The sequence below is a fragment of the Phytophthora sojae genome (assembly GCF_000149755.1).
Source record: "Phytophthora sojae unplaced genomic scaffold PHYSOscaffold_4, whole genome shotgun sequence".
Lineage (NCBI taxonomy): Eukaryota > Oomycota > Peronosporomycetes > Peronosporales > Peronosporaceae > Phytophthora > Phytophthora sojae.
Window position 1 is genome coordinate 6,332,721 of NW_009258118.1, and position 24,026 is coordinate 6,356,746.

At 55.1% G+C, this 24,026-nt stretch overlaps 9 protein-coding genes across 9 annotated transcripts; 5 read left to right on the top strand and 4 right to left on the bottom strand.

Annotated features, from left to right (window-relative positions):
- Positions 1-1,387: 1,387 nt before the first annotated feature.
- PHYSODRAFT_301208 (hypothetical protein) lies at positions 1,388-2,794 on the bottom strand (the record flags this gene model as incomplete). The annotated part of the gene is made up of 1 exon (XM_009529392.1): positions 1,388-2,794. One exon carries the CDS (start codon positions 2,792-2,794, stop codon positions 1,388-1,390), a length of 1,407 nt encoding a protein of 468 aa, XP_009527687.1.
- A 178-nt stretch (positions 2,795-2,972) lies between these two features.
- Positions 2,973-5,220, top strand: PHYSODRAFT_301209 (hypothetical protein; the record flags this gene model as incomplete). Its single annotated transcript, XM_009529393.1, has 3 exons — positions 2,973-4,478; positions 4,542-4,959; positions 5,024-5,220. The coding sequence occupies 3 exons, from the start codon at positions 2,973-2,975 to the stop codon at positions 5,218-5,220; spliced, it is 2,121 nt and encodes a 706-aa protein (XP_009527688.1).
- Positions 5,221-5,678: 458 nt separating this feature from the next.
- On the top strand, positions 5,679-6,474 carry PHYSODRAFT_499767 (hypothetical protein; the record flags this gene model as incomplete). The annotated part of the gene is made up of 3 exons (XM_009529394.1): positions 5,679-5,815; positions 5,838-5,842; positions 5,891-6,474. Coding segments are annotated over 3 exons (726 nt in total), but the record flags the coding sequence as incomplete, so codon positions are not given.
- Positions 6,475-6,839: 365 nt separating this feature from the next.
- On the top strand, positions 6,840-10,473 carry PHYSODRAFT_256448 (hypothetical protein; the record flags this gene model as incomplete). The annotated part of the gene is made up of 3 exons (XM_009529395.1): positions 6,840-7,391; positions 7,424-9,451; positions 9,526-10,473. 3 exons carry the CDS (start codon positions 6,840-6,842, stop codon positions 10,471-10,473), a joined length of 3,528 nt encoding a protein of 1,175 aa, XP_009527690.1.
- Positions 10,474-11,269: 796 nt separating this feature from the next.
- On the bottom strand, positions 11,270-11,803 carry PHYSODRAFT_301212 (hypothetical protein; the record flags this gene model as incomplete). Its single annotated transcript, XM_009529396.1, has 1 exon — positions 11,270-11,803. One exon carries the CDS (start codon positions 11,801-11,803, stop codon positions 11,270-11,272), a length of 534 nt encoding a protein of 177 aa, XP_009527691.1.
- A 143-nt stretch (positions 11,804-11,946) lies between these two features.
- On the bottom strand, positions 11,947-13,360 carry PHYSODRAFT_256461 (hypothetical protein; the record flags this gene model as incomplete). Its single annotated transcript, XM_009529397.1, has 3 exons — positions 11,947-12,547; positions 12,710-12,941; positions 13,069-13,360. 3 exons carry the CDS (start codon positions 13,358-13,360, stop codon positions 11,947-11,949), a joined length of 1,125 nt encoding a protein of 374 aa, XP_009527692.1.
- Positions 13,361-14,277: 917 nt separating this feature from the next.
- On the top strand, positions 14,278-15,762 carry PHYSODRAFT_544256 (hypothetical protein; the record flags this gene model as incomplete). Its single annotated transcript, XM_009529398.1, has 1 exon — positions 14,278-15,762. One exon carries the CDS (start codon positions 14,278-14,280, stop codon positions 15,712-15,714), a length of 1,437 nt encoding a protein of 478 aa, XP_009527693.1. The 3' UTR covers positions 15,715-15,762.
- A 1,132-nt stretch (positions 15,763-16,894) lies between these two features.
- PHYSODRAFT_256485 (hypothetical protein) lies at positions 16,895-18,377 on the top strand (the record flags this gene model as incomplete). The annotated part of the gene is made up of 3 exons (XM_009529399.1): positions 16,895-17,358; positions 17,395-17,752; positions 17,775-18,377. The coding sequence occupies 3 exons, from the start codon at positions 16,895-16,897 to the stop codon at positions 18,375-18,377; spliced, it is 1,425 nt and encodes a 474-aa protein (XP_009527694.1).
- Positions 18,378-18,464: 87 nt separating this feature from the next.
- Positions 18,465-19,847, bottom strand: PHYSODRAFT_332378 (hypothetical protein; the record flags this gene model as incomplete). Its single annotated transcript, XM_009529400.1, has 1 exon — positions 18,465-19,847. The coding sequence occupies one exon, from the start codon at positions 19,845-19,847 to the stop codon at positions 18,465-18,467; it is 1,383 nt and encodes a 460-aa protein (XP_009527695.1).
- Between the last annotated feature and the right edge of the window lie 4,179 nt (positions 19,848-24,026).

Here is a 24,026-nt window from a genome sequence, read left to right on the forward strand (position 1 = left end):
CCTGAAAATCGTCAACCTGCTTCGGAAGTTGGTATGTAATCAGGTGTTCAAGGAGGGGATCAGAGTTAGCCTGGGCTGTGATGCCTTTCGCACGAAGTGCTCAGATATTTCCAAGCCCCTAATCGTTTTTCAGCAACAATTCAACCATTATATTTACACATCCGTAGCGGTTTTAAAGCAGTATAACAGTACCAGCATGTCACTTCAGTGTGGCTCATTCTCCTCACTGAACTGGTTATAGTGCAAAGTCATTATGGCGCTAACTCTACTGTATTCAGCTCGATTGCTTCACTGGCGAAACTAGAATCGACAACTTCAGCGTGGCCATTTCTGGCAGCTGCCATCAACGCCGTCACCGCGACGTTTTCGTGGTATGAAGTATAGTTCGTACTCCAAACCAGAGCCCGGTCCACGCGAATAGACCCCCGTGTCGCTGCAAGTTCCGTTGGCACGGACACATCCGCGCAATGAGAGTTCTCCAAAAGGTTTTTAACGCCATGGTCATCTCTTTCGAGAGCCTCGACGAGGCCTTCAGGAAATTCTTGCACCAGTCTCCACATCTCCGTACCGCTGCCGCCTTAATGATTGCCTCCGTCGACACTTCCGAGCTCTACTCGAGACAAGAGCTTATCACACAATTGAATTGTGGGTATTACGCACTGGACAGGCGCGTTGGAAAACTCATTGCCAGCTGCCTCTTGGAACCGAGTCGAAGCCGCATTGAAGCAGCCATGGCACCATTGCTCAGCTCCGTGGTTCCCACGTCGTATCAGTACACTGAAGTTCCTATCCATAGTCAAGCATGTTCAGTACCGTCGCAGCCATTGGCCTATCGAGCGAAGCGCACGTCGATCAGGCGGTGGGCCAGCTGCCCGGGCTGCTCTGTGTCCTAAGTATCTACCGACCCGGTGTTGACGTCAGTAAATCCTCGTGTTGCCCCGCCAAGTCGTCGTGTTCTTGAGCGCATATTCTACTTCCGGAGCTGTCTCGGATGGGGCCGCAATCTTCCTGCTAATGGTTTCGATAGCATGCGCAACCACTCTAAGTGGCCAAGTGTCGAGAAAAAAATCGTCCCAGTTTTTTTTTATAAGTGAGTGCTTAAGTATCGATGCTATCAAACTCGCAAATTAGATATTCATCTGGCCGTCTTCTCCTCTCTCTCTCTCTCTCTCTCTCTCTCTCTCTCTCTATTTGATTAATCACTGCTGTTGTTGTTTGCAAGCAGGAAATCTAGGACTTCTGAGTGCTCCATCACGCGGGTATGCTCTAATAGGTCGCTTATTGCCCGTGGAGATGCGCGCTGCTTGTCGTACAAACACTTGGCTATACGTTCATGTCCTGCGCTCGCACCGGCGAGAAATGCTGTTGTGATGGCATCACGAGAAGCTCAACCGTGATTGCTAAACCACTCCACAACAGTTAAATCATCCATCCTAGCAGCATTAATGAATTCGCTGATGCAATTGCAATTATCACGGGAAATCCACGCTTGCCCCCCCAGGTAGTTGGCAACGCGAACGTTCTTCTGCCGAACTGCCGCCACTAGCATCTCGGCAGCCAGCCAAGAGGGAACGTGACCATTTTCCCACAAGAACTTTAAAACCTTCCGTTGGGTGTTGGTGCACGCACGTCTAAATACCGTCGCCTTCAACTCACCGGAAAAGTATCGGCTTCTGCACAATACCGCCATAACACCGATGCAGCTAGCAGTTCCCGCATCCACAAACACCCGATCGATCGAGCCTCTCGGTATTTCACAGCTGCCGCCAACGAGGAACTTGACAAACACAAGTTGCTCTGGACCTCCATATTCAATATAGAATCGCACCGCTCTCTCGAACACTTCCTTGAATCGCGACAGGTTTCCAAAAATCCGAGTTGCTACGTCGAAACACCTAGCGCGAACAACATTACGGAAAGCTGCTGCCACTGCCTCCGGTGCAATGTTCCCCCAATCCAGCAATACGGACGAAACACGACAGTGAGAGCGCTCCACAGAAATCCTTAGAGCATGAGCCATGACATCAGAGCGAATAAACGGCCGCTTGTTGTTTGCTGCACAAACCGATTGCATCGCGTCCGTATCGTCATTATTTATCAGGAGCTCAAGTAAGCTCTGACTTCCGAAAGGAGGGAACAATGCATAGATCGCTTCTGCAGTGTGGTGCTGGTCGTTATCCGATGCATTGATTAATGCCTGACGGTACCAGCGTTGGAGTTCTGGACAGCGCTCCATAATCACTCGAATTTTACTCAGCACGATCCTGGTTTCGTGTGCCAATGCTCCCGGTACGAAATACAAGCTCGAGTACCACTCGACTGTTTCCTCAGCGGCGAACTCCAGAATATCAACGCGCCTTTTTGCTGCGGCCGATGATAGGAGGTGTGGAAGGCATTTCTCCTCAACTCGATTCCACTGACACCAGCTGTATAGCTGTTTGGTAGTATCCAAATCGTCACTTTCTCCTACTGCTTCCAGTAGCCGTTGTTCAGGGATACAGGGTCCTATCAGTGCTTTTGTCTTTTCCCCTTCATGTGTAGCAACCGTCGCTAATTTCACAATATTGCAGTCGAAGTGTTTTACCAGCCTCTGAAGACGAAATGATTTTCCATTTCTTGCTGCTACCAACGCGACTTCATAGAGCTCCATCGCAAACGTGTCGAGCATCTCCACCACGTGTGACAACGCAACGATTCGCGACGGCAAGAATGCCTCGATGCTCTGCTTGCGTGTAAAGCTTGCTACGGTCTCCATGTCAAATTCTTTGACAAAGCTTGCACCACTGGACGCCATGGCCGACGTTCTTTGTTTCCCCCAATTCTGCGACTGAAGATTTAAGAATTTGGTCAGAACGAGGTCGAAACCTTTCTATCACATGAGATTCGAGATACTACGATCCGATAAACGTATCTCCATCATTCACAGAACTCATCCGAAGCTTTGCTGTTGGTAGGTATGACGTATCTTAACGATGAATCGACTGGTGATGAATGCCTCTACGCCGATCGCCGATACCGTCTCTTCATACACCTGTAAGCAAAGTCTGCAGGCATTCCTGCCTTCACGAGTTGCAGCATTGTCACATGTAGTGGAGAGAATTGGCTCCCTAGCCATGACCACTGCCGATCGGCTGGTAGAGGCAGCAAGACAAAGGAACTTGAAACTCCTTAAGGAGCTCGCGTGGGACCTCCGCTTCGACGTGTTAACTGTGGTTGCTGCTGCCACAAAGGAGACACCCAAGACGTTAGACGCGATAGGATCCTGTTTTCGAGACTGGACTTTCGTGGGTGCACTGCATAACGCAAAACAGCTCGACACGATCAAACTTCTTTACAGGTGGATAAAAGGAAGGGAGAAGATGAACGCCTTACCGTCGATGCTACAGATAGCTGCTACCCAAGGAAGTTTTGACATTTTGGAGTTTGCGTCCGAGCGTATCGTTGTCGAGTTTTTGGGTAAAGATCCCGACAAGTGGCTAACGCGCAGAGAACGACGGCGTAAGTTGAGCAAAATTGTGCGGGTCCTGCAGACATTCCAGTCGGTCCAGCGGTGGTTCCACCGAGCATTTTACAGCGCGTTTCGAAAGGGGCACAGAGATTTCGCAGACAGGATTTACGCCACTTATCCTAGTTATCCAGCTTGCATCAAGGATAAATTGTTCCAAACTGCCATGAGGGTTGGCTGGGTTGAAATTGTGAAATTCATCTTCTGCAAAGGACGCATTAACGCTGAAGCAAGTAATCGAGCTTTTAAAGGCCCAGCAGATTGTCGACGCTGTGATATTTTGGCGTTTCTCCTGGAGAATGCAGATATTTCAGTGGAGTCCGTAGAGGGGGCATTCACGAGAGCTATTCGTTCCAGATCGATCGACGTGGCCACTCTACTCCGCTCAACCAAGCGAGTCTTCCCAACGCTGCTAAACGAATTATTCGAGGATGCTGTATATCTGGATATCGTTCAGGTTTTATACGACGGGGAACTCATTTCGACCGACGTGATGGAGTCTACCTTTCAGAAAGTAGCGGGTGCCTGTATGGCAGACGCATGTGGAGATCGTGCTGAGGTGACCCAGTTCATCTCAGACAGCGGGCGGATTCCGCGGGAGACGGTCGAGAAGGCCTTTGTGAAGGCTGCCAATGCGAATAGTTCTATCCTTGTAGATGCGCTGTGCAGGAACCAAGTTATGCGTGGTGATGTTATTGCGATGGTGTTCAAGGATGCCTGCGCTAGCGGCAAATTGAAAATTGTGAAAGTGTTGTGCAAAAATGGTCGCATTTCCCCGGAGCTGGCCGCCAAGATGTTAGGGACAGCGATTCGACGTGGTCGTCTCAATATCGCGAACTTTCTTTGGGGGCAGGAGTGGATTCCTTACAAGTATTTCAGCCAAGTGTTCATCGATGCTGCCAAGACGGGTGACATACAAGTTGTGGATTGGTTTAGTAGCCACAACCGAGCTTCACGTGAGTCCATGGCGGTGGTATTTTAGACTGTGCAAGTTGGTGAAGCGTGTGTGTGTATACCCAGCTCTTGCGACCGCCAGTGCTACTTCATCTGGTTCTACCGCTTGTGTGTCGATCATCTCCACTACAATGCGACAACGCGAAAACTCGAGAAGCAAGGATTACTTCGAGCCATTGTCAGCGGGGACCGTCTCCAGTATACAGAGCAAGAAAGAGGAGGTCGAAAGCATTCAATCAGACAAGAATTTCTACAAAGAATGATGGTTTGGTTCTCAAACAAAATTGTGAAAGTGTTGTGCAAAAATGGTCGCATTTCCCCGGAGCTGGCCGCCAAGATGTTAGGGACAGCGATTCGACGTGGTCGTCTCAATATCGCGAACTTTCTTTGGGGGCAGGAGTGGATTCCTTACAAGTATTTCAGCCAAGTGTTCATCGATGCTGCCAAGACGGGTGACATACAAGTTGTGGATTGGTTTAGTAGCCACAACCGAGCTTCACGTGAGTCCATGGCGGTGGTATTTTAGACTGTGCAAGTTGGTGAAGCGTGTGTGTGTATACCCAGCTCTTGCGACCGCCAGTGCTACTTCATCTGGTTCTACCGCTTGTGTGTCGATCATCTCCACTACAATGCGACAACGCGAAAACTCGAGAAGCAAGGATTACTTCGAGCCATTGTCAGCGGGGACCGTCTCCAGTATACAGAGCAAGAAAGAGGAGGTCGAAAGCATTCAATCAGACAAGAATTTCTACAAAGAATGATGGTTTGGTTCTCAAACATGTTTTCGTTTAAAAACAAAAAAAAGTGCAAACCGAACGACGTTCAGATCTTTTTTTTAATAAGATGTGTCGTAGTCACTTAGTTGCTAACGACCGCTAATCTCACATCCTACCTACGCCCGTTTTCATCGCTGGCAGGTCTTTAGCGGACCAACCCGGAAGAGTTTTATCCGCAATTGTCTGCACAATCATCCAGCCATTGGCGTAAATTACGGTCAGCGTATCGTATCACTACCGTGTGGAAGTGATCACCCGTAGTTTCCGAAGAAAATATCACTTGCCTGCTGCGAGCGGTGTCCATAGCCAAGTTGCTAGCGTCCGCTGTCGTGTTAAATGCCCTGAGTTGATGTGCCCACTTGAGTACCTTACACTTGTCAGCCAGCACTCTGCATCGCATAAAGTTGACGCAAATGGTACGCAAATGACGTTCAGGTCTGCCAAGAATCTTCCCCAGCGCTCTGTCAACGCAATGTCAGCACGACCTGAACCGGTGCTATGTGCGATCCTGCTACGATGAATACTTCGAAAAGATCCTAGCTGCTCTAGCAAGGGGCCACGACATCATCACGGTTACTGGGTCTCCATACTCAATCTCCTAGTCAATGTTCGACGCACTATCGCTCTGCTTCATGCTGGATGCGCTCGACAAAAGCAGGAACCGGGACGTCAATGTTCTTCGCCTACTTTTGCTCTCGATACAGCGAAAGCATCGTCGCCGCTGCGTTCACAAACACGTCTGAGTTGCAGCGAGTAGCCGTGTTTGAGCAAGGCCGTATCACTAATACGATAAAACGGAACAGGTACGGATTCCTGGAAGACGTTCAAGCCCAAGCCATTGCCCGACGTGCGGATTACATCTATTCGTACGATGGATCGCCGAGTTTCGCTCCGACGGCCCCAGCACGGGTCGTCTGCTTTACTAGCCCGAGTGCAGACTGGTTTCGCCAGATGCTGGATGAAGAGACCGCGTTGACGCTGTACATGCCGCTGTGGGGCATGGAGGAGCTAGTGACAGCAGCCAATTGCCTTCAACTGGGCTTGCTGGGTCCTCCCGTGACTCGAGCCACAGTGGAAGAACGGCGCTACTTCTTTGGAGGTGTTGCTCGTGATTGCCTCCGTACAATCGAAGTGGAATTGCCAATGCTTCGCGTTCGTCGAGAGATTCACGGTGTAAACATTTTGGATCTGGGGCGACTGAGGAATGGAATATGGGCTCCGATGCATTATCGCATTTAGCACGTCCAGCCAGTACCTGGTAATGCATTTAAACGCACGGAGCGCAGTTTATCCTGATAGTCAAGGCAATCAGCTAGGACTCCAAAATTCGGAGTCCGAATCACAAAAAGGCTACGATGCAGCAATTCAAAATTCCTTACTAAAACATCGTAGTGTTTTACTTCTCTGCAATAGATGTTCGAACAACCACCGCTGCTCAATACGCTCGTACCTCCGCTTTGCGAAAACATTTATCTTTCTGCTGTACTTTTACTCGAGAAACAAATACTAAATCTAACGTAATGACACACTACAGTAGCTCGCTCGCCACTCCTCTACGCCGGTTCATTCCTGATTCCACCGACCCAAGCGCACAAGACGTCGGGATGCCCTCGATCCCCCTCTCCAAGTACGACCGCTACCAGCGCGCCGTCAGCTTCTTCCTGGACTGGCTCATTCGCGCCCATGGGCACGGCCACCCCAGCGCCGATCGCATCAACCTCGAGTTGCTGAACGTTACGGCCCAGGAGATCGCCACGGACCCGTCCTCGCTCAGCCAGAAGCTGCTGCAGGAGTTGCCCAAGGCGCTGTCGGCTTGCAAGTGCGCCCTGAAACTCGACTCACGCGCCAGTTCTCTGACAACCCGCACTCGATTTCCAGCGCTACTGAGCACCTGGCACCGTTCGCTGGAGAACAGCGTAAAATCGAGTAAATCGGCTGGAAAAGAGTATTCTGCTGGCGAGAAGGGCTTCGTTTTGGACGTTAAAACGCCAAAAAGCGTCAAAACGGCGCTGAAACGGGTATGCCAGGAGGCGTTTGAGGCCGATTTTGGGCTGGACGGGGTGTTGTATGTCTCGGAGCAGGAGGAGCTGGTCACCGGCGTGTACCAGATTTATGTCGGGGTCAAGGCGGAGATTTACTCCATGATCGAGGCCACCGTCGTGGCCAAGCTGGCGATGGACACAGCCAGCGACCTGACCACGCGGGACGCCCCGAGATTCGAGCCATGCAAGACTTGATTGAGGCGATCGGTGTCCACGCCCCCAGACTGTACGCGCAGACTGTCAAGAGTGTGGATGCCATCCAACAAACCTTCGACAGGGAGGGGACGTACACGTTCTCGCCGTTCGAGTTGATCCGGGACTTTGAGGTCATCTGGGCCACGCTGACGTGCTTTAGTACCGGTTTGCCGTCCAATATGCGGACGGGGTTTATCTTCACTCCGAGCGACAGAGAGCGATACGGAGAAGAGCGCACGCCCAGCTACGTGCTCCCGCACACTGACATGTCCAGGTTCGTGCTGGTGAACCTGTCGCTGCTGTACAACACCAACTGCGAGAAGAAGGAGGTCACGGGCTCTGGATACGACCGGTCGAGACTGGAGGGCGGGTTCATGGGCCTGATGAACGACTACTTCGCGTCGCACCAGGTGACGATTCCGCTGGTGTTTGCTTGGACTTGCTGGGTGAAGGAGGTGGCCGCGCTGCAAGGTGACGGAGGACTCTGTCGCAACATTAGCGTGACGCTGAAGCACGCGAGGGATCTGACGCAGCACATCCATTCGGTCGTGAGCAGACCCACGATCCTGGACGTCCGCCGCCCAGACCCTTCCAGCAGTGGGTCGCTACCGAACCTATCGTTCCTACTACAGCGCTCGAACCCGTTCAAGGCTGGGTTCATCGTGCTGGACATGCACCTCGCGTGTATCCGGGTCGGGCACGAGTGTCTGCCCAACGTACCCATTTTTCGGGCCTTTGGGCATCTGTACAATGCTCGTGTGGGTCAAGGGTTTCTCGAGCCCATTCCGTTCCTTGAAGACGTCTTGAAGCTGTACGAGAAGTTGATTTTCACGCCGTCGAGAGCTGCGGCAGTGCGTGGCGCGTACGACCGCAAGTATCTCTACGATTCAGGATATTTCTTCAGGTCGAGGAAGAATATGGTTTCTCCTGGGAACCAGTGGATTGACGAGGAGAAGCCGGGAGGACTGCGCGAGGTATCGAAGATTTGGCGATTTCTTAGCCAAAACGACAGCTCCGATTTCAGAAGCACGAGTCTGACGAAAATGCTGTACACTGCTGCGGAAACTTGCTCGTCCGAGTTGTATGAGACGCGAGTGCTTACTCGAGATGTGATGCCGATTCTGTACGATATTGCTGATGCCTTCTCAGAACTCTGTGACGAGTTGGGCCAGCAGCAGGTCTACAAGAAGTCCATGAATAATGGTGTCCATGGAGGTTCTGTCAAGGAACGCGCTATTGAGGCGCTGGAGAACGCACTCATGTATCCTCTGCTGCCGCTACTGGGTGCTTTACAGTCTGACGGGTCACTTGACTTTGGCGTCCTTCCTCCAGCAATTTCGTCGCAATCGGAGAGCTCTTTCAGTGCTGAGCAAGTCCATGACATGGCCAAGAAAGCTGCAGCAGTCATTAACGCCAAATTCGCCGTCCCGTCCTCTGAAGTTGAGCGCAGGTACTTTACGTTTCCATCGGAGCCGGACTTTGTTACGAAGGAGTACGGCACAGCATCGTTTAAAGCCAAGACGGAACGTGAAAATCGCGATCAAATATTCTCGGATCTGATGCGGCTGCTTGGAGATAGTAGGGGGCCTCTTTCCAAAGACAACCTCTCCTATTTGACAGAAGAAATCAAGAAAGATCCGCAGCTTCTGAGCTTGATGACACCGCGCACGAGGACAAACCGAGATGATCTGTGTACGTTGCTGCATCAAGCCGCAGCTGGACCCGCTCACGATGCCGTTCTGGTCGAGTGGATGATCAATCTTGGCGAACTTTTCAACCAGTCGACGACGCACTGTCGCAAGGAGCCGCTGAAAAAGGACTTAGCGTGCCCTCGGGAATGTCTTCCCAACGCTATGGCTGTGCACAGCGCCGCGATCCAGGGCTACGATGACACTATGATGATCCTTCTCGCGGTGGACAAACTCATTGATCTGGATACGCCCACATTCCACACGAAGGAAACGATCGCGCACCTAGCAGTAAAGCACGGGCACTGGGCATTGTATCACCAACTGTGTTTCGTCGGAGCTGACATCTCGCTGAAGGACGGTAGGGGAGGCACGTTTGGGAGTTGACCACGGACCGAGAATGGTCACGGGCGGTTGCGGCGGAAATGTGCGTGAGGAAACCACTTCGATTGAATGGTTCACGCGTGGAGGCGAGTTGGAAGACGAATCGGAAGGGCCGAGAAGGCAAGGCGGCAACATCCCTGTACTTCCAGCATGACAAGCAAACCAGTCTTGCGGACGGGGGCAGCCACGCGAGTGCATTGAAAAAGAAGTCGAAGAAAAACAGGAAGAAAGGCAAGAGTGGGAAAGCGAGTCCTACGAGTCCTGCTGGCTCTACCCCCGATCCTCCAGCAGAAGAAAATCCAAGCGTACTGAAGTTTCTGTCGGGAGCCGCGTCGTCTACACAAGGAAGCGGCGAAGCGGTCGAGGTATCTATTGGGAAGGCGTTTGCTCGTTTGCGAGACCCAACCATTGCTGCTACGGACAAGCATGCGGACGCCCAGTACGCCTGCAACGTGATCGATATGCTGTCGGAGATAACAGCCGAGCTTTCCGCCCCAAACATGGTTGCCGACACTAGTTCCAACTTGAGGAAGACCGTGGCTTCCACTGCCTCCGAAGTGATTCACATGATGCAGAAGTTCCACCAGGTTGACCACGCAGCGCTCAAGCATCCGGTCCTTGAGCCTATCCGAGAGCGCACTAGTATGACGCGTGAATTCACAAGAATGGTGATGAACACGGCCCAGCTCTGCGTCTCGATCGACAGGAAGCAGCAGGCTTGTGAGGTGCTGAATGTGCTGGAGAAACGCTTCTTGAAATCAGCTTCAGCGAAGGATCGTCCGATGGACATTGCCGAGCTAGTTCGAATGTACGTGGCGGGTCGTGAATCAATGGGCTTGGGTAAGACTGCAAGCGCAGATTCGCTGCGAATGCTGGAGTCATTTTTGAACGAAGGGAAACTCAAGTCGGAGCCGGAACAAGCGCCTTAAATGGCAGGCAAAAGCCTCCGGGTTGGCTGTGGCCGAATCTGAATCATCCGTATCACGAAACGGTAAAAAATCTTCAGCTTACCAAAATTTACGTTGCATACTTCGCGCAGCTCGACTCGAATTCGATTGAGAAAAATTGATTTACCAAAGGTGGATGAGATTTTTTTAAATCCAATGTTATCGCGCGAGTCTACTGGAACTTCCGTATTCATTTTATCTAGAAGTGAGCTGTCCTGCACCATCCAATGCTGTAGTTAGCTAGTTTTGACCTTCCGCGATACTAGCGAGAAGAATGCGATCGATAGTTTGCTGCCTGGAGGTAATTACGAACTACGGTCGCTCCTGCTGAGATTTCAAGGCGGGGACTACTTTTACGTGCGTGAGGGCTGCATGGAGTACTGTAAAATCAATGAAGCTGAGTTAGGTAATAACGGCGGGGGAGGGTTAAGAACTGATCTAGATTCATTGCAGGCATCGGTATCTCCACGTTCTACGCGTTATGCTTAGCAAAATCCCGACTAGATCCATATTGCGCAGTCGTTCTTCGACAAGCAGCTATAACTCTCCGTCCACACAAAGCCTTGCAATCGGTTCTGAAGCAGGAAGTCCAGAACCTTGAAGTGCTGTAATTTGCAGGCACGCTTCATCAGGTCGGTCATCACTTCTGGAGAAGCCCGCTGCTTGTCATACAAGCACTCTGTCACCCCAAGATGGCCTGCGTCCACCCTAGCTATAAAAGCCGTAGTTATCACATCACGAGAAGCGCGGCCGTGTCTACAGAACCACTCCACAACTTTTACCTCGCCCATTCTGGCAGAATCGATGAAGCGGTTGATGCAATTAACGCGGGAACACAGTAGTGTCTGCCTCCTTGGACAGCCAGCTCGGATGAAAAGCGCTCCACTGCTTTCTCGACGGCAAATTCCAACATTTCAACCCTCCCATTCGTTGCCGCACGCGATAGCAAATGCGGAACGAATCTAGTCGGTGTCTGCTTTCGTTCGGACCATGTGTAAAGAACCTTGGCAGCTTCGAGATCATCACTTTCTGCAACCGCGAGAAAAAGTCGCTGCTGGGAGATATAGGAACCGATCGTTCTTAACGTCTCAGCCTCTTCGTCTTTCGCGGCACCAGCCAGATTCAAGATATCGCACTGCATGTCCGAGATGAGTGCGCCAGCACGCTCCCAGTTCTTGCGCCTTGCCGCCTGCAAAGCTGCTTCGTCCAGCCTCATCGCAAATGCGTCGATCATGTCCACTACATGGGGCAGAGCAGCAACTCGAGACGGGAGGAACGCCTTGAGGCTTTGTTGGCGGGTAAGTGTCTCCATGAACGCCTGTAGCGCTGACAATTTCTTTTTCTAGACTACAAGATGGGGGGAGGGGTGAATGGTATTCATGCATTTCCATCCATCTATCCAACTGTTTCTGGTAATTTTCTGAATGCGAAAGTATTATCCGCGTAAATGGCGCGTTAATCCGCCAGTAGATTGTTGCAGTAAGCCTCGGCGAAGCTGTTGGCCTTGTTCGAGCAAAGCGACTGCAGGTTTTCGGAGCTCTTCATACGTGATGCCGCTGCATTCAGCGCCAAGATGGCCCCAGTAACTGTTGCCGCTTCATCATCCCCGCTGTCTGTCAGTCTGCGTGATGAAGTTTCAGGCAGGCCCCACAGCAGCTTCGCGTGAGCCGAGTACAGATCCAGCACCTGGGTAAGCAGCGTGATGCCCATGACGGACGTGTGGTCCATGTTGCTGAGCTGCGCCATGATATTCCACGTGCCGATTTGGGACGAGCCGCTGTACTTGAGCGTCTTGCCCGTCGAGTCGTAGGCCATGGAAATGGTGTTGACCAGTCCGTCGTTCGGCTGCCAGTCCGTGGAGAAGCCGTTGTTTGAGCCGTAGCGACTGCCCAAGAAGACTGAGAAGACGTCCAGCGGGAGGAACATGGTGAGGATATTGGGCAGCGAGATCTTCCTCAACAGCCAGTCAACCGTTGAGTGCGTGTCCATCGTGGCGTAGCTGAAGTAGTAGACGTCCTCCAGGGTGGTGACCCACGCGTTCTCCTCCGCTGCTCCACTAGTGGACACAAATGTCCTTCAAGTCCGAGTCGAAGATGTTGCTGGAGAGCACCCGCTTGAAGTACGCGGACAGGGTCTCGTCGTCTTGCTTGGGGGTGATCCCCCACTGGTCCATCTTGGCATCGTAGAACAGGGTAGAATCGTCCCCGGCGATCCCCACAGCGGTGAATAACCCCCCAGCAAGTCGATAGCAGTATCTCCGAACGTGGAGATGCCGTTAGCGAGTAGCGTTCCCTGGTTCGGAGTCGAGATGGTCGTGATGGAGTGCACCCAACTGCGTCCGCCTTCGAAGAGCGGGTGGGAGGACGGATCTTCCTCCACGGGGGTTCCAGCAGTGCCCTTCTCCAGCATTTGGGTGAGCATTCTACTGGTCTGCCCACCCATACTGTGTCCTATGAGGTGGACTTTATTGACAGACCCGTCCGAGTTGACCTCCCACCATTGAGGGTAGAGGCCCGTCAAGTTGCGACCGTATCGGAGGTGTCCGTGCTTGGCTGAGTGGTTCTCCCCGTAGTCGACTTGCCCCCCCCCCCTTGATCTGCGCGTAGAGCTCGCAGGCGCGGTCCCAGTTGCTGGAGAATGGGCCGACGACGGCCGTGTAGACGGTGAAGCCTTGAGCCTCGAGCTCCTCCTGGAAATCCCCTTGTAGTCCGCCCCAGTACTTAAAGCCGAGCAGCTCGTCGCGGCCCCAACCGGTGAAGCCATGAACCAGCACGATCGGGTACGTGTTAGCAGCGAGGACTTGAGCTGGAATGACGCTTGTTGCGAGCATCAGTAGGGAAGCGATCGGGAGCAGCCATCGCGACGGCATTGCGCTTGATGCGGCCACCGCGGAATGCAAAGTGAGGTCCGAGCAACTGCCATCTCCTCCATCTTCTCCGGGTTACTGGGCCACGAGGGCGCGTGAAGACGCCGACACTGCTCGACGCAGCAAGAGAGAGCAGATCGTCGCCACCAATGAACGCCGTGGAGACGGCAGTCCCTCAGGATGACGCGAGACGCAGCGACCAAGAGAGCGGTCTTCATCAGAGCTGGGAGGATGGCCTTGAATGGAGGTCGACGCAGATCTATGACATGGCACCAACCGCGAGCAAAAGCCGACTGAGCAGGCGAACGCGTTTGTCGGCATTTCTTCACGTTCGCAGCGGCACTCAACTCCACGTGAGGTGATTCATTGCCCTTGCCTTCAACTTGAAGCACCCACCCAAATGGAGAGCTCGTCGGAGTAGACGAGGGGGATCTGCACGTTGCACGCAGGTGACTGCCGAGTCCACAATCCGCTTCTCGGACGTCACGGCGCGATTCGGACGTGTCAGTTGATCTTCCTTCAGTCCTGTAGACTGCAGGTGACCGACCTCCCCCCTGTGTCACTGCAGACATCAACGCCCGTGCTACTCCCGCGACGAGAGTTGCACTCGTTCCCCTGGTTTTCCTGCGTGATTGGCATCAGATGGCTCCACATCCACTTCAACAAGGCGAACGCGCGGGGCATTGGTGGAGCGCAGCTGGGGGCTCCGGGTTGCCGCCGTGTCAGAGCAGTGGCAGCGCGTTGGATCGAAGTGCTCCATGCGCTCGAAGTGCAACCACCGAGCGACGACGCCCCTGTTCATGTGTGCTGCGGGCCTTCTCGCTGTCCGAGGCGGGCGCGCAGCGGAGACCCTTTTAATCACTAACTCACTCTCGAATTCGCCTCGGTGTCCACACCCAGTCAAGACTCGATCCACGCTCATGGCGGCGCTCGTCCGCCTCGCTCTGCTGCTGGCCTTGGTGCTCTCGTCCGCGCCGACGCTCGCAGCCAACTCGTACCCGATCATCCTGGTCAACGGCTTCTCGGGCTGGGGCCGCGACGAACTTCTCGGTTTCCGGTACTGGGGCGGCATCCAGGGCGACTTCCAGAACGAGCTCACGGCCCAGGGCTACACGGTCTACACGGCTGCGGTGGGGCCGTTCTCCAGCAACTGGGACCGCGCGTGCGAGCTCTACGCCATCATCAAGGGAGGGCAAGTGGACTACGGCCAGAAGCACTCGGCCACGCACAACCACCTGCGCTACGGCCGCAACTACACGGGCCTCTACCCCAAGTGGGGCACCGCCAACTCGGACGGCTCCATCAACAAAGTGCACCTCGTGGGCCACAGTATGGGCGGCCAGACCATCCGAATGCTGGCTCAGTTGCTGGAGCACGGTACTACGGGCGCCCCGATCGAGGAGGACCCGGCGTCCCACCCGCTCTTCAAGGGCGGCAAGAGCTGGGTGCACTCCATCACGACCATCTCGACCCCCAACCAGGGCACGACGCTGGGCGACGGCTTCTCCACCATCGGGGACTCGGTCAAGGACCTGCTGGCCGGCGTCTTGAGCGTCGTGGGCATCCTCGGGGACAGCGCCAAGATGGTGTACGACGCCAAGCTGGACCAGTGGGGGATCACCACCAAACAGTCCGGCGAGACCGTGCAGAAGTACATCGACCGCGTGTTCTCAAGCAGCATCTTCAAGCCTGGATTCAAGGACGTGTGTCTCTGGAGCTTGTCCACTGCGGGCGCCAAGGAGGAGGCCTCGTGGGTCAAGACGCTGAGCGACGTCTACTACTACAGCTACGCCACGATTGACACGTACGACACGAGGGACTTACTGCTGCGGAAGATCTCGCTGCCCAACCTGCTCACGATGCTGCTTCCTCTGGACCCCCTTGCCGTGTTTCTTGGAGGGAGGTACGCCCCAGACACGATGAAGCTGTCGACGGACTGGCAGCCCAATGACGGCGTTGTGAACACGGTCTCGATGGGCTCTGATGGAGTGGGGGCGGCTGTTACCTTCGCTGGTTCGTCGCAGATCGGCAAGTGGAACAAGATGCCGCAGCTCAACCGACTGGACCACCTCGCGGTGATTGGCATCACGCTGCACACGCAGGTGCTGGATCTGTACGAGGGCCACGCAGCGCTGTTGGCGGCGCTGCCGACGAGCTCGAGCTCCCGTCGACTGGCGGACTCGACCGCTGCCGTGGCGAAGCTGGATACGGCCATTGTGGAGCTGACGGCGGCCACGACGAGCGTGGAGACCAAGAGCGACCTGGAGTCGCTGTGCCAGAGCCCCAAGAACGCCTACGCCGAGAGCTACTGCTCTAAGATGCTCGAGTCCGCTTCGACGCGGCGTTTGAGGGGCTAGAGGAGATTGGGTGAATTGCTGTAAATGGACGTAAGAGTTGATGTTGTGAATCCTTGCGTTGAAGTTGTCGTGGACACAGTATGACACACTCGTGACAGCAGATTCGGCGCTCGAAGCGCACGTCGGACTTGCCAAGGAAGGAGGTCGAGAGTTGCTCTGCTTGGAAAGAAGAAGCGAGAAAGTCTGAGCCAAAACGATCCGTTCCTGACACGTGCGTGGCAAGTTGAAGTGGCAGTATCATAGTCAGACCAGATATCCGGCGCTGGTGTAGTACCGTATCATGACCTCCATCCTGTATCATGAGGTTATCTTGTCGGAAATCTCATCAAGAGGTGCTAACGAAACCAAGAAGTCGTGAGTACGCTGCGCGAACTTGGGTTTCCAAAGTGTCTTCATTCATTTCTTCCTGGATGCACTAACGGTGTTCGCGTTTGACAACGCAAAACCTGCTGACGACACGCCGAAGCCCCACCGACGTTGCTTCGGTCGACACGTTTCTCTTCCGCTTGCCAACAACCGTAGGATGGTGATCATCGTCCAAGCACTGGTTGCCATCCAACACCCAGAAAAGCACGGCAGACAACGCTCAATCGCCTGCAGAAGCCGACCGCAAGCCGTCATCGCTACGGCTAGGACCCCACTACTTCCCCCAACGTGGCCCTACCAATTGAAAGTTGGAGATGCCCCTGTGTGTTTTCACCGACGGTCATCAAGAGAAGGCCGACGCCATTGATATCCGAGTCAAAGGGCTTCCTGGATACTGTTTCCAGTCATGCACACCAAGATCCAAGATGCTGAGCGGGACGGCAGCCCGCTCGGCCGTGTTTTGTTCGTCCGCGCTTGCTGCAGGAACAGGTGCCTCGATTTGCTTGAAAATCATCGGTCACTTGCACTGTCACCTCAACCAAAAGCTCGAGTCTCGAGCTCCATGACTTCCCAACCTTTCCTTGCGGCCGAAGAAAAAAGCCACGCAGCCCCCTCTCTCCGTCATGGCCCCTTGAGCCGTGACGCCGCCCATCTCCGTCTGCAACTTGCAAGCAAAGCCCCACCGAGAGCCTTTGGCATCGGAATCCCCAACGTCCACAGCTGGGGGCTCGGCCAGGAAGCTCACACGCCATCGAGCCCATTCATTCCCAATTCCACCTCGGACTGCGCATTGCTCCATCCTCCTCCCAAGTCGATGCAGACGCTGTTCAGTGTCGCTCTACTACTGCTCAGTGCGGCGGTCGCCACGGCCACCAACACGTACCCGGTGGTGCTGGTGCACGGCTTTGCCGGTTGGGGCCGTGACGAGCTGCTCGGCTTCAAGTACTGGGGAGGCATCCAGGGCGACCTGCAGGCGGAGCTCGAGGCTCAGGGCTACACCGTCTACACGGCGTCCATCGGCCCGTTCTCCAGCAACTGGGACCGCGCCTGCGAGCTCTACGCGCAGATCAAAGGCGGGGTCACGGACTACGGCGCGGCCCACTCGGCCAACCACGACCACTCTCGCTACGGCAAGAACTACACGGGACTCTACCCGGAGTGGGGCGAGGAGAACGCCGATGGGTCCATCAAGAAGATCCACCTCGTGGGCCACAGTATGGGCGGCCAGACCATCCGCATGATGGCTCAGATGCTCGAGAAGGGCACGACGGGGCCCCCGTAGAGGAGACTACCTACAGCTCCCCACTGTTTGAGGGTAGGCACGAGTGGATCCACCATCTCGACCCCCAACCAGGGCACGACGCTGGCCGACGGATTCTCGGAGATTGGTGACACGATCAAGGACCTGTTAGTGTCGGTGATCAACGTGGTCGGGATCTTCGGCGACTCGGTCGACTTGATCTACGACGCGCAGCTGGACCAGTGGGGCATCACGGCCAAGCAGGACGACGAGACTCTGCAGGAATACCTCGACCGGGTCTTCTCCAGTAGCATCTTCGACTCCGGGTTCAAAGATGTATCCATCTGGAGTCTATCCGTGGCCGGTGCCAAGGAGGAGAGCACATGGGTCGAGACGCTGAGCGACATCTACTACTACAGCTACCAAGGACACGTACTCGACATACAACTTGAAGCTGCAGAAGATCTCGTACCCCAACATCCTCACGATGCTGCTGCCGCTCGACGTGCTGTCGATCTTCCTTGGCAGCCGCTACGCCCCGGACACGATGGGGCTGTCCACGGACTGGCAGCCCAACGACGGCGCGGTCAACACCATCTCCATGAGCCAGGACTACGTCGGCGACCTCGTCGAGTTCGACGGCTCGTCCGAGATCGGCAAGTGGAACGAGATGACGCAGCTCACGGGATTGGACCACGGGCGTCACGCTGCTCTACCAGGTCCTCGTCATCTACGAGGCCCACATGGAGCTGCTCTACAGTCTGCCGGTGGGCTCGGGCTCCTCTCGCCGCCTCGTAACGGGCAACTCGACGGTCACCGCCAAGCTGAACAGCGCCATCTCGACACTGAACACTGCGACGGCCAACATCCAGACCCAGGAGACCTCGAGGCGTTGTGCGAGAGCCCCATCAACACCTACGCCGAGAACTACTGCGCCACCATGCTCAACTCCACGCTGGTGAACGACACCATCGCCACTGCCAACGCCACCGTGGAGGCAGCCACAAACACATCGATCAACACGGATGTGAGCTCGACGCGTAGGCTGCGAGGGTAAACTATACTACAGTACAGAACGAAGTGCAAAAAATATCAGCAGATTGGTTGTCAAAAGCTGAAATCTTGAAAAAAAATTACTTTATATTCAGTCTTTTTGATGAGGGCCGAGTCGGCGCCTGATCCGAGCTGAGCACCCAGCCTTCAACCGCTTTGGGCCGCTCGGAGATTTATTCTCTATGACAGCCTCTTTGCTATTACGCGCTTGTTCGAGCAACTGAGTGCAATAGTTCTTCGCGTAGGAAGTTGACGATTCCTTGCGTAGTTTTTCCAGATCGGCCTCCGTCTGAATGCTCGATCGAGCCGAAACAAGTGACGAAATCGCGCCGTTGACGGACGTGTGGACCTCCTTGTTGAACGTGATACTGCGGGCCTCTGAATCCTCGGGTAGGCTGGCCACCAGTTTGGCGAGGGACGAGTAAATGTCTTTGACGCCTCTGAAGAGCGAAAACCCCGTGATGTCCATGTGATCGAGGCCGGTGAGCTCCTCCATTTGGACCCACTTGCCAATCTGAGAGGTGCCGCTGAATTTCACCAGCTCACCCACCCCATCGTGACTCATAGAGATCGTGTTGACAACGCCGTCATTTGGCTGCCAGTCGTTGGAAAGGTGTAGCGTGTCTGTTGCGTAGCGACCGCCCAAAAATATTGACAGCGCGTCGAACGCTGGGTTCATGCTCAGCGGATTTGGGAGCCGGATCTTCTTCAGCTTGAAATTCACGGCTGAGAACGTGTCGATAGTGGCGTAGCTGTAGTAGTACACGTCCTCCAGAGTCGACACCCAGCTGTTCTCCTCGAGAGCACCGGCGTGCGATAGACTCCACAGACACGTGTCTTTGAAGGACGCGTCGAAGAGTTTACTCAAGAACACGCGGTCGAAGTAGTCGCTGATACTTTCGCTGTCGACTCTGGTTGAAATGTTCCACTGGTCGAGCTGAGCATCAAATATCGCTTTGGAAGTGTCACCGCCGACGCCAGCCACGCTGAGGATGCCTACTAAAGCAGCCTTCATACCGTCACCGATCTCTGAAAACCCGTCGGCCAATGTAGTCCCTTGGTTGGGCGAGGCAATCGTTGTGATGGAGTGCACCCAGCTTTTCCCGCCTTCGAACAACGGGTGCGTTGTCGACTCTTCCTCCGTCGCCGAGCCGGTTGTGCCCTCCTCCAGCATTTGGGTCAGCATTCGAATCGTTTGGCCGCCCATACTGTGGCCCACGAGGTAGATCTTGTTGACTGTACCGTTCTCGTTGACTTCGCCCCATTCAGGGTAGAGTGCCGTGTAGTTCCTCCCAAACCGGTCGTGTCCGTGGGCAGCTGAGTGTTTTGCTCCATAGTCCACGACCCCACCCTTAATCGGCGCGAAGAGCTCGCAGGCTCGGTCCCAATTGCTCGAAAACGAACCGATGGATGCGGTGTACACGGAGTAGCAGTAAGCGAATGGGTGTTTAGCGGACGTCGGCAGACACCTCATCGGACAAGTGCTCAAGCACGAGGACTAACCCATGGTGGACGACGACTACCTGCTGACGAACGAAGCGTGCGTAGTGGTGGACGTCAAGTACTCGATGAAGGACAAGCGCTCAGTGGTCGACAAGAACCCGATGATGGACGAGCTCTCGCTGACGGACAACTTGCTGACGGACGAGCACTCGTTGGTGAACAACTACGCGCTGGTGAACAACTACGCGCTGGTGGGCAACTACCCGATGGTGGCCAACTACCCGCTGTCGGACAGCTACTCGCTAATGGACGAGTACTGACCGGTGGACAAGCACTCATCGGTGGACAAGGTGAACAAGTACTTGGTGGCGGCGGACCAGTACACGGTGACGGACTACGAGGACGGTAACGTCAACTACGCGTACATGACACGATGTGGGAAAGGATTTTTATCCGCACCCATGTCTGACCGCTGGGATGGGACGACCCTTCGCCTGACTGTGACCGGTCGCAGTGAACAGGAATACAGTGACGTGGAGTGTGACATGTGGATAGTGGATGCGCATGGTGAATTTGGCGGGACCCGGTGCTTGCAGTAAGCATGGGCTCACAGGATCGGAGATGTGCCCACCGGATGAGCGCTCATATTCGGTGTGGAGTAACACATCCTGTCCGTCCGCTGACTTCCCTGACCGCAGGATAAGCCTAAGGCGCGCAAGTGCAGCCAGTGAACGTATCCTGGCTGCTGCCTGCATTGGCTCCGTCAAGACATCGGACCAACCCCCACGTTCACCATGCCCACCATGCTCCCATGCGCCCAAGACCTCGCTGGACAAAGTACACTGTTTGCCGGACTGGATCGTGGTGCACCCGGTAGCGACGCACCGGAGGCCAAGGTGCCGTACCGAATGAGGCCGGACCGAATGATCAATTCGGCCTGACCCCTGGTGTCCATACTGGATCGTGACCGCACCAACAACAAGTCCAGTACTGCTGTGTGTGTAGCAGCAATCTAGGACCGGATCGACCAAGAACGTCAAGCGACACAGGATGGCTCACGTGATTAGACGCAGAGGTCCAGTGCGGATTTGATGAGACGCCGTACCCACGTACCTCTGTCGCCAGATGATGAGTGTTGCCGAAGGAACGTTGACGTCGACAAGGTGCCCGATAACCAAGCCAAGTCAAGCATACCCAAGCTCAGTGCAAGAAGATCGAAGTCCCGTGCACAAGGTCGAAGCATATCCAAGACAAGTCAAGTATAGTGAAACCTTTATTAGAAGTCAGTGAAGTGAAACAGATAGCTAGCCAAACGTAAGATCAAACAGAAACCAATTTGCCGAGAACACGCGGACGTCTTTCTTCGGGCTGGGAATTCCCCCTGACATTGACGTCTTCAAGAGCTTATACGTGGGATCCGCCTTCGTGCGATCTTAAAACGGAGGACGTTTCAAGGCCTCACTGGTGTTGCGAGCACTGGTGTAGTGGGGACTCAAAGGTACCAAGGCAAAGTCGGCAGGGACTGGGGTGTCGCGCCCTGGAGTGATCTGTGAGAGCTTTATTTCCAATTTGCGTGCTCTATCCGGGCATCCATTTCATGTTTCATCCTGTGTGTCTTAGGCGGTAGAGGTAGTCATCCCCGAGACTGAATTGATCGACAACTGTGTGATTGGATTGGCTTATATTTTGTATTGTTCCCTCACTCTGTGAGGGTGGTGCGCGTGAGTGAGTGTGCATCCATGGTTGACCAGTGCCTTGGGTGACGGCTCGTAAGTTGACTGGCGTATAGACCCCCCACCCAAGGGTCTTAAAGAATAAGTGGTGGCTGTATATTTTGTGACGTTTAGTTCGGCATTGTATTTATGTGTGTTGGTTATACTGAATTGTGGATCTGACTGTGGTCCCTTCGATTCGGTCTGACTTTCTGTTCATTCGGTGTAGTTTGTTTTAGGAACACACCCAGCAGACTCGATTCTGTATTTACAACAACTCACTCGGTGAAGTCCGGTCCGCCAAAGGTAAACGATACCTATAGGTGTTGACACAAGGACACACGCCAAGTCCAAGCGATCCTCCCGGCCCCCGGTTCATATCCTGTGCTCCGAGGACTATCGGATTGCAGCGGATATCTCTGGTACTCCGAACCGATTCGGTCCGGCATAGTGCGCTATACACCTGGACGGTCAAGGCGTTCACCCGCCTCGCCTCAGCTGGTGCGCGTGCCCGGATTTGGTTGCCTAGGATTTCACCGCGAGTTGTTTGTTTGTATATTGATTTGGTCTTAAGGGGTGTTTCTACTGACTGCCTGGACTAACAGTTTGGTTATGGCTGGAAGGAAGGAAGCACGTGAAGGTGGACGCGGAGGCGGACGCGGTGAGGCGTCGCGTCAGTCGCGTCGAGGACAAGGGCTGCCGCCGGAGGAGCACAAGGCTCTGGACGACGTTGTCCGGGAGGCTCGGAAGGCTGGCGCGGAGAAGCGCAAGGCGGTCCTGGAAGAGAAGAAGAAGGCGTCGGCGGCCGATCAAGATCAAGCGGCCCCGGAGTCCTCCGTTCTGGATGCGCACCAAGCCAAACAGGATGAGGCTCCGGAGGCGGACTTGACCGAGTCTGTGCCGGCCGGCACCGAATGTGTCCCAGACCCGGTGACGGGACTGGATCAGGGTGAGTCCGCACAGGATGATGAACCCGCCCAGGTGTCTGTGGGAGGCGCCGATGAGGTTGAGCCCTCGGCTGAGAATCGAGTTTTGGACTCTCCCCAGCCGGACGACGAAGTCGAGATTCTGGACGAAGCCCCGACGATCAAGCATGAAGGCCCGCTGTCGACTGTCCAAGAAGACGGCGTACTGAATGACGAAGCCGACACCCGGTCTGCGCCCGCGCAATCCAGTCCGGCCGCGACCGCCCAAGCTCCCGCGCTCAAGATGGAAGCCCAATCCAGTCTGGCGCCCTCGGATTCGCGAGGACCCGACGAGACCAAGGCTCAAGTGAGCGAGGCTCAGGCGAAGGCGTACGTGGCCGGACAAGTGCGTCGCTGGGAGCAGCATCGTGAACGCGCTGCCGTCCCGCTCAAGGTGGAGTACGCCTGGCCCGAGCCGGCACCCGACTTCACTGAATGGTGGACTGCCGCGCTAGCGACGTCGAAGTACCTGTCGGACCGGATGGCCATGGCGAGTCAAGACGCGGCGTGGATCGCGGAGCTTTGTCCGGTACGGCTGGAGCTGTGCCTGGCACAGGATGTCTCCGGCATCGTGATTCCGCCGAGCATCCTGTCGCCGCGCGAGTGCGTTGCGCTCATCCAGTCTCTTCGCTGCCGATTTCAGGTTTCACAACCTAATCCCGATGTGGTTCCAGTCGCAGTCGTCCAGAGTCGCACCGAGTCTGGTGCGCTCTGTGGTCGAGGACGTCCAGCACTTCATCGCGTTCGAGCTGATCGAGTGGCGCGAGTTGGCATCCGGTGTGCCCTTCAAGATCGTGCTGGATGCGTCAGACGCCCAAGACCAGACCGAGTCGAACGCTGGAAACACTGGATCGACACTGTCACAAGCTGTGCGAGCACCGATCCTGGACTACCATGCAGAAGACAACGACGGAGATCTATTGATGTCGGATTACGAAGCTGGACTATTGGGTCGCGAGTTCGTCCTGCGCCTACGAGTGGCCGGCCTCCGGAGGACACGAAGCCCGCAAGGGTCGTCCACCGGCGAACCGGATTCCAAGCGCCCGCAGCACGGACCGCCTCGCCCGCCGTCCACCCAGTCCGCGTCGTCGATCCCGTCCGCGCCGCCGCTGTCCACGCCGTCGCTGTCTTCGCTCCCGTCGTACCACGCGTCCAGCGAGTCTGAGCGCGCAGCCGGTACTGGAGTGTTGGCGCAACCGGGTCCGCCATCTCGTTCACCCTCGGATCTTGATTCGAGCCTGTTCGGGACGATGGCTGGATCCAACGAGTCGACGTTCAGTGCGGCGTCAGCAGCCCGATCGTCCAGAGGCAGCTCGTCTTCGTCGTCGCTGTGGTCCGGACACGATGCCGCGAGGCGCATGTCCGCGATTGGGTACGGACCCATGGTGATGACCGCGCAGGCAGGAGCGATCCAGTCTGGTGCAGGCACAGGAGTCGTCGAGATCACCCGGACAGCACTCCCTCGGTCATCGACGGCGGTGGATCAGGACGATGTCGTTATGTCGGAGTCCGATCGCACCACCGTCCGGAGTG